Source organism: Gymnodraco acuticeps, unplaced genomic scaffold (assembly GCF_902827175.1).
Source record: "Gymnodraco acuticeps unplaced genomic scaffold, fGymAcu1.1, whole genome shotgun sequence".
Classification (NCBI taxonomy): domain Eukaryota; kingdom Metazoa; phylum Chordata; class Actinopteri; order Perciformes; family Bathydraconidae; genus Gymnodraco; species Gymnodraco acuticeps.
The window spans coordinates 1,958,894-1,976,677 of NW_022990016.1; the positions used below are offsets into that span (position 1 = coordinate 1,958,894).

Sequence of the window (17,784 nt, forward strand, 5' to 3'; positions counted from 1 at the left end):
CCTTGTGCTTTTGCATAAATTATGCTGATTTGTAATAATCATGACACTGCGTTGAAAACTTAAAAGTAGTTTGATCCTGTTCCGATCATACATGTACTGTAGGCATTGTAGTCATGTTAACAAAAATCTATCAACGCATTTGTATTTATTGTAATGACAGGCTGCTGATGTTTATGAATGAGCTGGCCGGACCACCCACGTGGATCAAAGACTCGTGCGTACACATCAACAACACGTCAGCATGTCGACTTACGTTATCCAATCAGAGAGCAGAGTCGTTACAGACTGCTTCCATTGGACGGCGCGCTCTGTCTAAAAAGTACAACCTTTACAGGAGGTAGACAAAATAAAATACACGTGGAAATAAACATAAATATGCCAAGTAGTTCGTTAAAGGTGGTCTCTAGCACTTTCATAGAAATATGCTGTAAAATATAACAGTCAAATAGTGTTAATAGCTCTGTAATACCAACAAATAACGCGGTTTTCATGGTTTAACATTTATTTTATGTGTGCACTTACAAGCCAGAGCATTTGAATATGGAACCATTGTAGTTTAGCATATAATTATCTTTCTGTTGATCTCAATAATGAAAAATAAAAACTACAACTTGATTATTTAGTATCATTTGTACTTTGTCAACAACTCTTTACACATAACTAAACATTGGCATTTTAAAAGGGAAGCCCATTATGTGAAAGGCCCATAAGTATACATTCAGAAAAGTAATATTCAACCAAGGGCGAGGGGCATTAACCTTAACACAATGTTCACTAAGGGAATTTATTATACCTGTGCTTTTGTCCATTTTAAACACTGAATGGTAAAATATGAATTACTTTTAAAACCAAATACACAAGCTAGTTTCAATTGTTTACAAATAGATTTTATTGTAACCCATTAAAAACTGTGTGGTATACTTAATAGGCTAAAATTAAACAAAAGCAGTGGTGTGGTCAATGGTAGCGTGGCATTAATTTATACATATATTTGGTTCAGGCACACAACCTATGTGCATTTCCTCAAAAAATAACAAAACAACACTTATTTTTATAGCTGCTACATAAAGCATGTGTGGAGACTGCGAGGGAATGCGTTACATGTCACGTTCAGGCTGATTGCCATCATGTGTGAAATTACACCGTATGACCTGACGTTAAAACTTTTGCATGGGGATCTGTGGAGTGTAGTCGGTCAGAAGAGAAACCATCAGACCCTGAAAGAGAAGACAGTTGTGACGATATATATAATAGACAGATAATCAAACTTGAAGAACAGACTATACTGACAGGATCAAATGAAACCCATAGTAATAGTAATAATAATAATCAGGTTTCTCACCATAATTGTCCACTTTCTATTCTCTGACTCGGGGAAGACGAGGGAGCGGGATGAGTAGAATACTTCATCATCCACCTCCTCCATTTTCCGGGGGAGACAGTGCAGGAAGGTCCAGTCTGGTTTGGCCACACTTCCTGTCTGTAGAGGTCCAGTGCAAACATAGAGTAAAGACACATTTCACCTGTTTGCTTCTATGCAAATATTTACTTGCCAGACACAAATCCAGTCACTCTTATTGACTAAAATACGACTGTAATAGTTTTCAGAAAATGATACCATCAATAATATAATCAGGTTTTACAGGCATTGTTATATCATACTATATTTAGACTTAGGGCACATGGGAATGATGGGTCTTACTCCTATGAGGAACTTGAAATTGCTCTACTATTTACTCTACCATTTACTTGCACTATATTTTTCTGTTTATCTGTGTTATTGTGTTGCTCTGTTGGAGGAGCCTGTGACCTAAGATTTTCATCAGCATAACTACACTGTAGCTATGTTCGTATGACAAAATAAAGGACCTTGAACCTCCTTTGCAAAGTAGTACATATTATTATTGACCAACATAATTACTGTAATCACAAATGTAATCATGTCCTGTACACACATTTTAGTCAAAGCTTGCTTGCTGATTGATAAGCCAGATGAAGTATGTATTGAGGACTTTACCGCACAAACAATTTGCTAAATGCTTTGTGTACAGTCAGTAGCATGTTTTTTGATGTTAGGTAGTGCTTACAGCTGTCAAAAGGGAGCCATTTTAGAACAGGCACAGATATAAAAATGGCCAAATACATCTTAATATGACTATATCCTTCACCTGCATTGTAATCTGGTAACCCTTAAAGTCCTTGAGCCTCTTTTTCTTCTCCTCCTCCTGTCCCATGCTGACCCAGGTGTCGGTGACCAACACATTACTGCCGTGGGCGGCCTCCATCGGGTCAGAGGTCAGGACAAGCTGGGTCCCATGCTGAGACAACGGCAAGTAATGTAAGTCATTTTACAAAAGGTCTGTTAATAATAATTATGACAATTAAAGTAGGAAACCTCACCTCTTTGGAGAGCCTTTGTGCCTCTTGAATAACACTCCTCTCAGGCTCATACCCCTGGGGATAAATATACAGTTTTAGCTTTAGCGGTGGTTGGGCCGTTTTAGCAAAAATATGTTTTTTGACGTATATCACCAAGAAGCTTTACATTTTGATTTCCTGTTCACTACTGATTTCATTTCGATGTCAGTTTATGATAATGGTGGAAGTGCAGTACAATTAGAGGTAAACTGTACAATAAAACAATGCAAACCTTTGGTGTAGCAATTTTAAGATTAACTCCTAATTTAGCTGCAGTCATCATGAAAGAGTGGAGCACGTTGTTCCCATCGCCAATCCAGCTCACTGTTAGTCCACGAAGGGACCCATAGTGCTCCTGGAAGAGAATTAGTGGTATTTAGAAATCACTATGTCATTAACATTTACTGGAAGAAAACGCTAACTTTTCAAATGACTCAAAAAGGAAAGCAGAAATAAAAATATGAATGTATCTTTCATAAAACAAGTATAATGTCAATTGAGGATCTTTCAATAAACCCCCAGGGTCTTTATACTATTTGGCCTCTTTCTGGTAAGGTTTGGTATGGCATGGTTCTGTTTAATGGGGCCCTATTGGGCTTTTCCCTTTCCTGTAGTATGTTATACAGGTTTTTATGCATGTAAATGGTCTGCAAATGCAAAAAGCTTAACGTTCCCTCCAGAGGGAGTTTCTCTCTCTAAATGCAGTATGTGTAGGAGTTGCAGTGCCTGTAAAGTGAGGAAGTCAGCCAGAATCTGGATCGGGTGGTAGAGGTCAGACAGGCCGTTAATGATGGGGATGGACGCCTCCTTATCCAGCTCCTCCAGTGTGGAATGGCTGTACACTCGTGCCAAGACAATATCACAGAGTCCCGAGAGAACCCTGTGGAAAGAGTTTAGGAATCACAAAGGCATGCATGTACCCAGCGTGCTGTGATTAATATAGAGAGCCACAAACACTCCTATTTCGCTAAAGTAATGAGCCACAGCAGTGGAAACATAACATGACTGTAACCACCTTGAAGACTCACAAGCATTCAACTATGTGAAGTTACACTGAAACACACAATGCTATTTAGGATTTCTCTTATACAAAGATCAATATGTAGTGTGCATAAACCTACAAGTTACTGATTAATGCCATTCTGAGAAAATAGGCTTCGACCAATGCCTGTGCACACAAGGCTGATTCATTTTTTAATACAGTATTTCACTGAGCCAACACCAGAAGGGCCACTACACTAACATTGTTTATTTACTTTTTATCATGTATGTTTACAATTGTTTTGTGTATCTCAGAAACAAAGAGATGCTGCTTTCTGTGGATAAATGCTGTTGTTAAGGGCACAAAAAAATAATAATATTTATAATACATTTTTATTTAGGTTCAGCATTATTGATATTCTGAAACCGTTATATTTCATCAGATAACGACAATATGCATAGGTCATCAGCTATCATGCGCTCTAAATATCGACATTGGCCATTTAACACCCATATTAGTCGACCACTACAACCCACATCAAACCACTGACTGATATTACTTTCATTTTATTTCCAGAAAAGCAAACATAGATGTAAGACTTACCTAGCTGTGTCGGTGCCACTCTCATTCACTCCCAGGTGGATGTCCTGAGAGGTGAGGAAACAGGGGTGCCCACCCAGCAAAGCAAAACCTGTAATGATATTAAGACAACATCAATATCCTTAATGGTCAACGGAATAGACAAGACTATAATAAGTATGAACAATTCCCCAACATTTGCCATGTTTCATTAGAACATTGACATTTTCAGAACAAATTACAAATCAAACAATTTGTGTCAAAGTGAAGGTTTTTTAAACATGCACACAAATTTGGTTTATTTAATGATTTCAACTCCAGTTTAAGGGTGGGGCTAGTAGTGGGTGATGGTTATTTAATAATAATAATAATAATAATAATAATGCATTTTATTTATGGGCGCCTTTCAAAGCTCTCAAGGACACCTTACAGAGCATAATTAAAAACAATCAACAAAGAAGAGCACACAGTAATACACATATTTGACACAAGACCGCATGTTCGGTTCCTATATTACATTTCCATGTCTGCTGTGCACGCTAAAACAATTCTGTGTTTATTTTGTTGTCTTGCTTATAACACAATAAAAGTATACTTGAGAAAAGAGTGCAACCTCATGGGTTGAATGGCAGCAGACAAGGGTTGAAATAGTTGCATACTGTTTTGTTCCTGGGATGCACTGAAAATAACTTTTCAGCAGTTCTTTTGTGTCCATACACAAGTGACTTACACCGTTCAACACACGGATGACTGGTCTCAGCCCTGCTCAGTGTCAGAAGTTACATTTCTGTTAGATTGTTCTCAATAATTCTATTTAATGATTGAGTGTTATAGGTTATGTTGATCGTTATAGTAGGTCATATTATATCCACCATTATCAATATTTGTCTCGCATGTACCTTATATTTAAGTTGATGTGTCACGATCATGTTTGTCATTAACCATTTTCCTTTAACCTTTCATTCAAAATAAAGGAAAAATCCCAATTGTAGACGTTAATGTATCTTTCAGGTTAGACGTGCACTGTAAATTGAGGCCCTTTCAATAAACCAGATCCTTGTTTTCAGTAAAAAAAACACTAAACATTTTCTAGTGTTAATGTAACACTTGAAAACTGCTCAGTGTCTTTATACCACCTTTTGTGATATGTAAAAACAGGACACCTGTTTCTGTGGACATTCTCGTTCTGGTGCTTCTCTTTTCAAATATCATGGCAATCGACTTTCCTTGCAGGAGAGGAAGATACTGAAATAGAAATGACAGAAACCTTCCTTAAAACGAAGCATCCTGAGGCTGCAGTAAAACTGAAGACACTCAACAAATAGACACTGCAGTTTACATTATAGACTGATGTTAGCTACCTGTTTTTCATGCTTGATCCGATGTTTCAGATCCCCTGAAACCCACAGCAGCCTCCTGATTTCATCTGAGCTGAAGTCTTTCAGAGTCAGGCAGCTGCGACCTTTTAAATTCACTGAACCAAGGGATGCAGCTCCAATGCTGAGAACGTACCACAACGAGGAAATAACGCATGCATTATCATTTTTACTAACAACTCTCAAATTGCTGACAAAGTTTTGCTGTTATGCTTTTTTTTAAATTTAAATAAAGATATCCGGAGCGTCTTACCTAAACCCTCGTGTAGAACAGTCTTGGAGAGTTTTCAAACATTTAAAAGCGACGGTGTTCACGGAGAACAGTTTAGCAGACATTGCAACTCAAGGAAAGCACAGGGAAAGCGTGGGAGTATGCCTATGTGGCGAAGTCACGCCCATCTACTTCCGGTCCATGGGACCTTATTTCGGAAAAATAATAGAGGCTTCTCAATACTCAAATTTCCCCTCCTCGACTCCCATCCTCGGTTCCCCTCCTCGAGACTTAGACCCGCCCACAGGAGATGCGAGCGGAGGACCGAGGAGGGGAACCGAGGAGAGAGGAGGGGAAGCAGCAGACGTTTAAAGAAATGAGAACTACTCTCCTCTGAGCGGTCATTTTAAAGCGACGTCCGTTCATTATTACGTGGCAACAGCTGCATCAGCTGTCGAGTGTTTTGTCATAGCGCTGTATCTCTGTTAGATCAGCTGAACATTGTTCCCCCACATATTTACTTTGAATTCATTGAGAGTGCGCTATAATGAGACAATAACAGGCTACAGATGCGGACACACACACACAAATATATTTATATAAATATATACAATTTAAAGTATGAGAGCACTCTCATAATAACGTAACACAATCAGAGACTGGATATATCCCCCCCTCTCTCTGGTCGCTGAAATGGGGAATTGAAATTACGGGCCAAAAATTACAAGTAGGCCTATTAAAAGTAAGCAGAGGACACCAAACCAACTGAGACCCGTCTGTCCGCCGCATTTACGCACTGTACAACACACACCTACACACTGTACAACACACACCTACACACTGTACCACACACACCTACAGCTCCTAAAGCATAAGCCGTTGTGTATTTTATTATGTGAAGCAATGGTCTTAGAAAAATATCGACTCTTTGTTTGTAGATATCTACTAAACTAAAGCAAATAAAGAGAGTAGGCCTGTTATACTGAGTGATATATATTATACACACTGCTCTGCTTTCTGCACGGACCTTACAGCTGTTCTCACTGGAAACATCGCGACGCGATGAAAGCAGTTTCTAAAATAATATCCAGGGGATGCATGCATAGCTGTCATTGGCTGAGATAAGTCACCGTTCCCGGAAATGCATCCGTGGAGGAGCCGTGGAGGAACCATCAGTGTATCCTCGGTTATAGCTCCTCCAGAGAGCCTCCTCGACGCTCGATGCTCGGTCCTCGGTGTGCATTTAGAGAAATGAGACGTCCTTCAAAATGGCGCGCTGAAATTCATTTCCGGGTCACTACCGGAGGACCGAGGAGTCGAGCAGTCGAGGAGGGGAAATTTGAGTATTGAGAAGCCTCTAAAGTATTGAAGTCAATGGAGAGAGAAAACTTATCTTTCGATCCCGTTTGAATTGTGCCATGAATTACACATAGGCCTATGATGTTTGTCAATCTTAAAAAATAATTTCCATGTCAAAAAAGTCACAGTTTGTCGTAAAACTGTTGAAATATCAGACTATGAAAAATACGCAACTAGAAAGATTACAAATCCCAGAGTCGCGTAAGTGATGTCACAATTGTTTTTCTCCACTAAGAGATAGCTCAAATCAGCGCCATATAGATATAATCTATCTATATGGCGCTGGTTAAGATAAGATAACTTTAACAAGATGCCTGTGTGCTTAGTACCAGGTTGTTATCATACCAGCAATGTGTCTTGCTCGTTCTTTTGCTTCCCGTCTGATGAAAGGACCAGGAGTGGCTGGATCAAGTTAGCTACCTAGCTAGTAGCTAGCACGTTAGTTAGCATTACAGCCTTGTCATTTGTATTAGCCTTAATATGAAGTAACATTAAGTAACCCAAAAATGTTAAACAGTAAGAGTAGTAGTCATATTTCGTGAACCCTTTAGGAAGAGTACTGTCACCGGTGTGATCATTCTATAATACACAAATTAAGCCCGGGGGAGAAATGCTAACGCTAGCATCGGCGATCGCCGATCTTTTCTACTTCATGCTATCTCAGGGATGCAAACTCATCAGGTATGAAAAAGGTGACAAGGATCCGACCCCACGGAATATCGGCTTTAAAATTAAGAATAACAGAGGATTTTAGCAGTCAGAACAACTAAAGCAGCAGTGTTAATAATAACAGAAACGCTAAAGAGTCACATCTAATAGAAATATATAAACGCATTTATTTTAATTGTGTAGCAGTCAGTTTATAATTTTGGCAGCACTGTTGAGCATTTTGAAAATGTATTTTCATGCCTCTGTGCAAGGCTTAGTCTTTCTATCTTTATAGCCAGTGGTGTAAAGTAACTACTGTGGTGACACGTTATTGGACATAATTCACCTTGCTTATTGTGTTGCCACACGGACCCTTTAGTGGGGAACACCTGTAGCTTTAGCTGCCATTCCTGCTAGCTCATCAGGCAGAGCAGTGCATGTGTTAACCTCTCTGAAAGTAATGGATAATAAAGATTGGAACTCCATTCTTAATACACCGCCTCCGACTCTCTTTTCACGGCACTACACTGGTGACCCTGACTTTTCCGAGAAAGTTTCCGGAAAATTAACGAACATGGCTGAGCGCGATGTTTTCATAAAGCTGCTGGAATTCTGGGAGCACACCGCGGAGGCATGGTTCGCACACGTGGAGGCACATTTCGCCTGCCGACAGGTCCGTGACGGGGACCTAAAATACTACCATGTGGTAGCAGCGCTGGGGAGCTCCACGTCGTCCAGGTTGGTGGGATTCATCGCAGCCCCCCCACATCATGGCAAATATGAGGCGATTAAGGCCCTTCTCCTTAAGACATTTAGCTTATCTGCTAAGGAGAGGGCCCGCCAGATACTTGACATTCAAGGCCTAGGAGACAGCAAGCCATCCCAGCTAATGGAGAAAATGCTAAATCTGCTAGGGGGGAAGATCCCCGTATTTTATTCACGGAGATTTTTCCTGCGTCACTTGCCTCCCCGGGTACAGACGGCGCTGGCCAACACGCCTGTCACGGAGCCCCGTGCTTTGGCTGAGGAAGCGGATCGTTTTTTCCTGGCTACGCAACAGCCCGGGGCAGAGGCGTTAGCCGCGACGCTCAGCGGCCCACCGGCAGTCAAGAAAGCGTGGCGGAGGCCGGACACGGCTGTGGCTAGCCGGCGTGGAGACGCCGGAGAGTGCGTTTACCACGCACGTTTCGGGACAAGGGCGAAGAGATGCATCGCTCCGTGCAGCTACAAACCCCCGGGAAACGGAGGGGCCGGCGCTCAGTAGTGGCTCTGAGCGTCGGCGGCACGTGCAGGCTCCTCTTCGTCAGCGACAGCGTTTCGGGGAGCCTGTTTCTGTGTGACACGGGCGCTCAACGGAGCGTAGTTCCAGCGTCGAGTGAAGACGTCGCCCGTGGGGGGCACGGACCACGATTGACGACGGCTAACGGCAGTCCCATTCGCACGTACGGCGTGAGGCCTATGTGTTTGTGCATCGGAGGACAGCGTTTCAGCTAGGATTTTGTGACAGCGGACATTTCTTTTCCCCTCCTCGGAGCGGATTTTTTGTGTGCTCATGGACTCTTAGTGGACGTTAAGAATAGGCGTTTGGTTGATGCCTTAACGTTTTCTTCCCTCGTGTGCACACTTGATAGCTGTCAGGCTCGCTGTCAGGTGCAGACACGTTTCTCAGACTGTTGGCCGAGTTTCCAGACCTGTCGCTACCCACCTTCTCTGCGCTTACCACTAAGCATGGCGTGGAACACCACGTCACTACCGGAGGGCCTCCTGTCTACGCCAGGGCCCGGCGGTTGAACCCTTCTAAGCTGGCTGTAGCGAGGGCGGAGTTCGCAACCATGGAGCGCCTGGGCATTGTCCGCCGCTCCGACAGTCCTTGGGCTTCCCCCTGCACGTCGTTCCCAAATCGAACGGCGGGTTCCGCCCGTGCGGGGATTACCGCCGACTCAACGACGCCACTACGCCTGACCGCTATCCGGTGCCGCACATTCAGGACTTTTCGGCGCATCTGGCCGGTACGGGGGTGTTTTCCAAGGTGGACCTGGTGCGTGGATACCACCAGGTGCCCATGCACCCCCTGGACATTCCCAGACAGCAGTGATAACGCCTTTTGGACTTTTTGAGTTCCTGCGGATGCCTTTTGGACTCAAGAATGCCGCTCAGACGTTCCAGCGCCTGATGGATTCGGTGCTGCGGGACCTGCCGTTTGTGTTTTGTTTACCTCGACGACATACTCGTCGCCAGCGCTTCAGTGCAGGAGCACCTGTCCCACCTCCGAGCCCTTTTCACACGGCTCAACGAACACGGATTAATCATCAATCCTGCAAAGTGCCAGTTCGGGGTGTCGGACATCGATTTCCTGGGGCACCGCGTCACCAAGGGCGGTGCGACACCTCTGCCAGCGAAGGTGGAGGCTGTTGCGGAGTTTTCCTCGCCCGCTCACAGCCCGGTCGCTCCGTGAGTCTCTGGGGATGGTGACTTTCTACCACCGTTTCATCGCCCGGGCCGCACACATCATTGCGGCCGTGTATGAAGGCTTTGAAAGGCAAGACCCCCGTCCAGGAGATCGACTGGACAGCAGAGGCGGACGGCGCTTTTGCTGAGGTCAAGGACCGCGTTGGCTCAGGCGGCTTTGCTGGCACACCCATCATCTACGGCTCCCATCTCCATCACCACGGACGCGTCAGACTACGCGGTCGGCCGCAGTGCACGAGCAGTGGGTGGAGGGCGCTTGGCAGCCGCTCGCCTTTTTCAGCCGCCAGCTGACGCCTAGAGAACGCAAATACAGCGCCTTTGACCGGGAGCTCCTCGGACTTTATTTGGCCGTGCGGCACTTCCGTTTCATGCTGGAAGGCCGTGAATTTACGGCGTTTGTCGACCACAAGCCGCTCACTTTGCCATGTCAAAAGTGGCGGAGCCTTGGTCGGCACGTCAGCAGCGGCAGCTGTCCTACATATCGGAGTTCACTACGGACATTAAGCACGTGGCTGGCAAGTCGAACCTGGTTGCTGATTGCCTCTCCAGGGTCGTCATCGGTGCCGTCCAGTTGGGCCTGGACTATACCTCGCATGGCGGCAGACCAGGTCACAGATCCCGGCGTCAGGCCCTGAAGGTGGAGAGCGCGGGGCTGCGCTTGGAGGACGTGGTGTTCGGCGACGCGGGCATTACTCTCCTGTGTGACGTCTCTACGGGCCTGGCGCGGCCTGTCGTCCCTGCCAGCTGGAGGCGTCCTGTGTTCGAGGCTGTGCACGGCCTGTCACACCCCGGCGTTAAACCTTCGGTCCGTTTGGTAGCGGCGAAGTTCGTTTGGCAAGGACTGAAAAGGGACGTGAGGACTTGGGCCAGGGAGTGCGTGGCTTGTCAACGCGCTATAGGTGCACCGCCACACGAAGGCCCCGTTGGAGCGTTTCCTGGTGCCTGAGAGGAGGTTTGATCACGTCAACATTGACCTGGTTGGTCCGTTGCCTTCCTCTCAGGGGTTTTCCTACCTCCTCACCATGGTGGACAGGACGACCCCGTTGGCCGGAGGCGGTTCCGCTCGTTTCGACATCAGCCGCAGACGTTGCCCGGGCCTTCATTGCAACGTGGGTGTGTCGTTTTGGCACCCCGTCAGACATTTCCTCAGACAGGGGCTCTCAGTTCACGTCCGAGCTCTGGAACGCTGTGGCAGGCGGTTTGGGGGTTAAGCTGCACAGGACTACCGCTTACCACCCTCAGGTCTCTGCGAGCGCTTTCATCGCTCCATGAAGGCGGCCCTCAAGGCCGGCCTTACGGACGGTAACTGGGTCGACAAGCTGCCCTGGGTGATGCTGGGCCTGAGGACCGCACCTAAGGAAGATCTGCAGTGTTCTACAGCGGAGATGGTCTACGGTCAGCCGCTGAGAGTTCCGGGGGATTTCCTCCCAAATGCATCGGCTCCCTGGTCGGCGTCGGCCCAGCGGGTTTTCCTGCGTGACGCCGCTGAGGCCTTTGTTCCGATCCCTACTACTCAGCACGGTACTCAGGTGTCCCAGGTTCCCGCAGAGCTCCGCTCGGCGGAGCACGTGTTCATCCGGCACGATGCGCACAGAGGCCCCCTGCAGCCCCCTTATGATGGGCCTTTCCGGGTCTTGGAGCACGGGGACAAGCACCTGGTGGTCGACCTGGGTGGCAAGGCCGAGCACGTCTCGGTGGACCGGGTGAAGGCTGCTCACCTGGACTTGGACCAGCCTGTGGTGCTGGCTCGACCTCCGCGACGGGGCCGCCCCCCGGCCTCGTCCCCTGTCACGGATTTAAGACCTGTTGTTCCGGTCCCTCCCCTTCCGGGGGCCGCACAGGCGGGAGTCACTTTTCCGACTCCCGTGCTCAGGAGTCGTGGGGGTCGGCGTGTCGTTCCTCCCCGCCATGCTGATTTTGTTTATGTGTGAATTCTGGGGGGGCTTGTGTGGTGACACGTTATTGGACATAATTCACCTTGCTTATTGTGTTGCCACACGGACCCTTTAGTGGGGAACACCTGTAGCTTTAGCTGCCATTCCTGCTAGCTCATCAGGCAGAGCAGTGCATGTGTTAACCTCTCTGAAAGTAATGGATAATAAAGATTGGAACTCCATTCTTAATACACCGCCTCCGACTCTCTTTTCACGGCACTACACTACGTTCATAAACTCAAGTACTATACTTGGGTACAATTTTGAGATACTTGTACTTTATTTAAGTATTTCAATGTTTTGCTACTTTGTTCTTCTTCTCCTCTACAGTTCAGAGGTACATGGTGTACCTTTACGCCACTACATGTATTTAATACATGTAGTTACTTTACAGATGTGGATTATTGATGTGAAATATAATCAAGTGTTAAATCAGACTTTAGTTCCACCTGGAGTAAATTCACAAGCTACCCTGCAGTATACAAAGTCATTCAGACTAGCTGCTCCTTTACCAGCTTTGAGAACACTTTCATGATCAATCATTATAAAACATATCATATATATTATTCTGAAATGGACCAATCTGCACAATGACTACTTTTACTGTCGCTACTTTCACTATATGTTGATGATAATACTTTTATACTTTTACTTGAGGAAATGTTTTAATGCAGGACTTTTACTGCAACAGAGTATTCCTACACTCTGGTACTTCTACTTTTACTCAAGTACAAGACCTGAGTACTTCTACTTTTACTCAAGTACAAGATCTGAGTACTTCTACTTTTACTGTCGCTACTTTAACTATATTTTGATGATAATACTTTTGTACTTTTATTTGAGGAACATTTTGATTGCAGGATTGTTCCTACACTCTGGTACTTCTACTTTGACTCAAACCTGAGTACTTATACTTTTACTCAAGTACAATATTTGAGTATTTATACTTTTACTAAAGTACAAGATCTGAGTACTTCTACTTTGACTCAAGAACAAGATCTGAGTACTTCTACTTGTAATCAAGTACAAGATCTGAGTGCTTCTACTTTTACTCAAGTACAAGATCTGAGTACTTCTACTTTTACTCTAGTACAATATCTGAGTACTTATACTTTTACTCAAGCACAAGATCTGAGTGCTTCTACTTTTACTCTAGTACAAGATCTATATACTTATAGCACCTCTGTTTATAGCCTATGAAAAAAACTATTATAAAACGAAGGCTAAAGCTAACGTTAGGAGATAGTGACAATGTATGCTAGTTAGCCAGCTCAACGATAATATTGCGACAGAAACACTTTTCAGTGCACATCACGCTCTGCCGCTCCGACAGGGAGCTCTGCTCTGAACACCTGAACGGCCCGTTCTAACAGCTGTTCACCAGCGGTCCAGTCTGTGCCACAGTGACTCCGGACCACACAGTTAATATTAACGAACGCACCCGTAGGTAATGTAGCTGCTGAAGCTAGACCATCATCGCGGTCGCAGATTACTCTCTGGCCGTTTCTCAATCGCGAGGAAACTGGCTTCCAAGCCAATATTTCAAGGATACTACGTCATCGAGTGCCGCCGAAGGACTGTTCCAATCTCCAGCATACTTGGAATTCCACCGAGGCCGTGTCCATGCTTTGGGGGTAATTTCGAGGCTGCACATGGGTAGACTTTGCGTCCCTCAAATCCCCACAATGCTTTGCACACGGACCAATTTCCCCAAAGCGGAAAATGTAAGGCGGGGCCTCTCATATGACGCACACCTGCACACTTGCTAGCCTGTTCCACTCTTCGTTTTCCAAATGCCAGGAAGGATTCTTGCCTAGCTTCTGAAGGAAGTGACTCGGAAGACATGTGCTACCAAGCAAGCATCCTCGCGATTGAGAAACGGCCACAGTCCTAAAGGGCTTGTTGGAGCTCCTGCCCCCCCCCCCCCCCCCCCCTCCCTGTGAGCCCAGTGGCCGTCTGCGAGACAACGAGACACAGCGAAACCCAGTGCGAAACACAAACACACACGCAGCTGGCTGGGAGTTTGTGTGTGTGCCCAGGCTGAGTTCCTTGGTGTCTCGCTGACCCCACACCAGTGAGCCAGCTCACAGTGTACCGCTCCTCGCAGCAGCGAGCCTCGCAACGTCCCGCCGAGTGTGTGTGTGTGAGGAAGTCCGCGGATTGGTCCAAACTTAACGGCTCCGCGGAAATGGACCAATCTGCGGAGCCGTTACGCTACGTCACCATCCATCCATCCATCCATCTTCTCCCGCTTATCCGTGGTCGGGTCGCGGGGGTAGCAGTTCCAGCAGAGAGCCCCAAACTTTCTTTTCCCTGGCCACATCAACCAACTCTGACTGGGGGATCCCAAGGCGCTCCCAGGCCAGCGAAGAGATATAATCCCTCCATTTGGTCCTAGGTCTACCCCTTGGTCTCTTCCCAGCTGGACGTGCCTGGAACACCTCCCTAGGGAGGCGCCCAGGTGGCATCCTACCTAGGTGCCCGAACCACCTCAACTGGCTCCTTTCGACGCGAAGGAGGAGCGGTTCAACTCCGAGTCCCTCCCGGATGACTGAACTTCTCACCTTATCCCTAAGGGAGACACCAGCCACCCTGCGGAGAAAACACATCTCGGCTGCTTGTATCCGCAATCTCGTTCTTTCGGTCATGACCCATCCTTCATGACCATAGGTGAGGATAGGAACGAAAATGGCCCGGAAGACAGAGAGCTTTGCCTTCTGGCTCAGCTCCCTTTTCGTCACAACGGTGCGGTAAAGCGACTGCAGTACCGCTCCCGCTGCTCCGATTCTCCGGCCCATCTCACGCTTCATTGTTCCCTCACTCGAGAACAAGACCCCGAGATACTTGAATTCCTTCACTTGGGGTAAGGACTCATTCCCTACTTGGAGTGGACAGTCCATCGGTTTCCTGCTGAGAACCATGGCCTCAGATTTGGAGGTGCTGATCCTCATCCCAGCCGCTTCACACTCGGTTGCGAACCGATCCAGTGAGTGCTGAAGGTCGCAGACCGATGAAGCCATTAGAACCACATCATCTGCAAAAAGCAGTGGTGCAATCCTTAGTCCACCGAACTGCAGACCCCCTCCCCCACGACTACGCCTCGAAATCCGATCCATGTATATTACAAACAGGATTGGTGACAAAGCGCAGCCCTGGCAGAGGACAACCCTCACCGGAAATGGGTCCGACTTACTGCTGAGGACCCGTACACAGCTCTCGCTTTGGGAGTACAGAGATTGGATGGCCCTGAGTAGAGATCCCCTCACCCCATACTCCCGCAGCACCCTCCCACAGTAACTCCCTGGGAACTAGGTCATACGCCTTCTCCAAGTCTACAAAACACATGTAGACCGGATAAGCGTACTCCCAGGCCCCCTCCAGGATCCTTGCGAGAGTAAAAAGCTGATCCGTCGTTCCACGACCAGGACGGAATCCGCATTGTTCCTCCTCAATCTGAGGTTCGACAATCGGCCTGACCCTCCTTTCGAGTACCTTAGAGTAAACTTTCCTGGGGAGGCTGAGTAGTGTGATGCCTCTGTAATTGGCACACACCCTCTGATCCCCCTTTTTGAAAAGGGGAACCACCACCCCGGTCTGCCACTCCTTCGGTACTGTTTCCGACTTCCATGCAACGTTGATGAGACGTGTCAACCATGACAGTCCCTCAACACCCAGAGCCTTCAGCATTTCTGGGCGGATCTCATCCACCCCCGGGGCTTTGCCACTGTGGAGTTGTTTGACGATCTCAGTGACCTTCCCCCCGGGAGATTGGTGTTGATCCCCCGTCATACTCCAGCTCTGCCTCTGACATAGAGGGCGGAGTTGTCGGGTTCAGGAGTTCCTCAAAGTGTTCCTTCCAACGCCCTAACACTCCATCAGTTGAGGTCAACAACGTCCCATCCTTACTGTACACAGCTTGGATGGTCCCCTGCTTCCCCCTCCTGAGGTGTCGGACAGTTTTCCAGAACAACTTTGGTGCCGCCCGAAAGTCCTTTTCCATGTCTTCTCTGAACTTCTCCCACACCCGCTGCTTTGCCTCGGGCCACGGCTGAAAACGCCCCTTTGCGCGTTTGGAGTAATGAAGCTGATTTAATGCAGGTGTGCGGCAGTCCCAATCCAGCATTGGGCCTTGCCTGTTGTCGGAGAGGATCAGACTGCACCGGAGCTCTACCATGGTGATCGCACAGATGATTTTGGTTTGTGTCTGTTTAACACTAGTCCAGATCAACAACGCAGCAAGCCACAGGTACAAACACAGAGGTTTGGCCGGCCAGGACGAGCTTTCTGACGGCAACGAGCAGCACTTTGAGGCGGCTGCACCAGACGAGAACGAACGAAGCTTCCACGCGCCGGCTTGGCATTTTCTTGAAGGTAAAAGCCTGCTCTTTACGGGTTTTAGGCCCATGCAACCTGAATCAGCTGCTTGAACAAACAAGCCTGAAGCGCAATATGGCGCTCGATTGTTGGTAGCCTACATCAGTGGTTCTCAAACTTCTTTCAATAATGTAGGCTACCCCATTTGAAAATTAAATTCAGCCAAGTACCCCCTGATCAGCGCAAAAACGATTTATTAAGGAACAAATGCCTATAGAGGTACAGTGCTGCACCATCACTGTCTGATTTATTAAAACAACAACATTGTAACTGAGAAACACTTAGGCCTACATGATAGGCCTACATTTACAATGTTTACAATCCATCACTAAATTCATGGCAAAAACCAATTTTAACATCATGCAATAACACTAAGACGACATTACTTGCATTGAACTGATCTTTTTAATACGTTGTGCTTACAATTTAGTGAGAAACATGGGCTTCACTGAGAATCTTTGTCATTCTCGGTGACAAACTGCAGGTATTACACTTCGCGTTTTGAAATATGTGTAACTCTGTTAATATAAAACCCACACTGCTCAAACTTCGTTACTTTTCCTAAAATTGGCTTATCTATGTATGTATTTTGTGGCGTGGGAAATGAAGAGAAACAAAAAAAGAAATGTTTTAACATTTTAAAGTAAAATGCTTCAATCTGGTGCACTTTGAGCGCCCAATTACCTGATATAGGGGGTACAGCAGTGGCTTCCTCCGTGGTGTCCTCCCATGAACTCCATTCTTGTTCAGTGTTTTACGTATCGTAGATTCGTCAACAGAGATGTTAGCATGTGCCAGAGATTTCTTTAAGTCTCTAGCTGACACTAGGATTCTTCTTCACCTCATTGAGCATTCTGCGCTGTGCTCTTGCAGTCATCTTTACAGGACGGCCACTCCTAGGGAGAGCAGCAACAGTGCTGAACTTTCTTCATTTATAGACAATTTGTCTTCGTGAACTGATGAACATCAAGGCTTTTAGAGATACTTTTGTAACCCTTTCCAGCTTTATGCAAGTCAACAATTCTTAATCGTAGGTCTTCTGAGAGCTCTTTTGTGCGAGGCATGGTTCACATCTGGCAATGCTTCTTAAGAATAGCAAATTCAAAACTGGTGTGTATTTTTTATAGGGCAGGGCAGCTTTAACCAACACCTCCAATCTCGTCTCATTGATTGGACTCCAGGTTGGCTGACTCCTGACTCCAATTAGCTCTTGAAGAAGTCTTTAGCCTAGGGGTTCACATTTTTCCACCCTGCACTGTGAATGTTTACATGGTGTGTTCAATAAAAACATGAAAACATATAATTGTTTGTGTGGTATTAGTTTAAGCAGACTGTGTTTGTCTATTGTTGTGACTTAGATGAAGATCAGAACACATTTTATGACCAACTTATGCAGAAATCCAGGTAATTCCAAAGGGTTCACATACTTTTTCT

General features: G+C 46.3%; 1 protein-coding gene across 1 annotated transcript; it reads right to left on the bottom strand.

Moving 5' to 3' along the window:
• Positions 1-484: 484 nt before the first annotated feature.
• On the bottom strand, positions 485-5,691 carry otc (ornithine carbamoyltransferase). The gene is made up of 10 exons (XM_034213764.1): positions 5,609-5,691; positions 5,341-5,479; positions 5,143-5,224; positions 4,004-4,091; positions 3,145-3,298; positions 2,651-2,773; positions 2,401-2,454; positions 2,169-2,318; positions 1,343-1,480; positions 485-1,217 (listed from the first exon to the last, which is right to left on the bottom strand). Exons 1-10 carry the CDS (start codon positions 5,689-5,691, stop codon positions 1,158-1,160), a joined length of 1,071 nt encoding a protein of 356 aa, XP_034069655.1. The 3' UTR covers positions 485-1,157.
• Between the last annotated feature and the right edge of the window lie 12,093 nt (positions 5,692-17,784).

Excerpts from the sequence above, each read along its gene's own strand:
- otc (XM_034213764.1), bottom strand. The coding sequence starts at position 5,691 with ATGTCTGCTAAACTGTTCTCCGTGAACACCGTCGCTTTTAAATGTTTG. Across the intron at positions 5,480-5,608 it reads TGTTCTACACGAGGGTTTAG|CATTGGAGCTGCATCCCTTG; the intron begins GTAAGACGCTCC and ends GTACGTTCTCAG. Across the intron at positions 1,481-2,168 it reads GTTACCAGATTACAATGCAG|ACAGGAAGTGTGGCCAAACC; the intron begins GTGAAGGATATA and ends GGACCTCTACAG.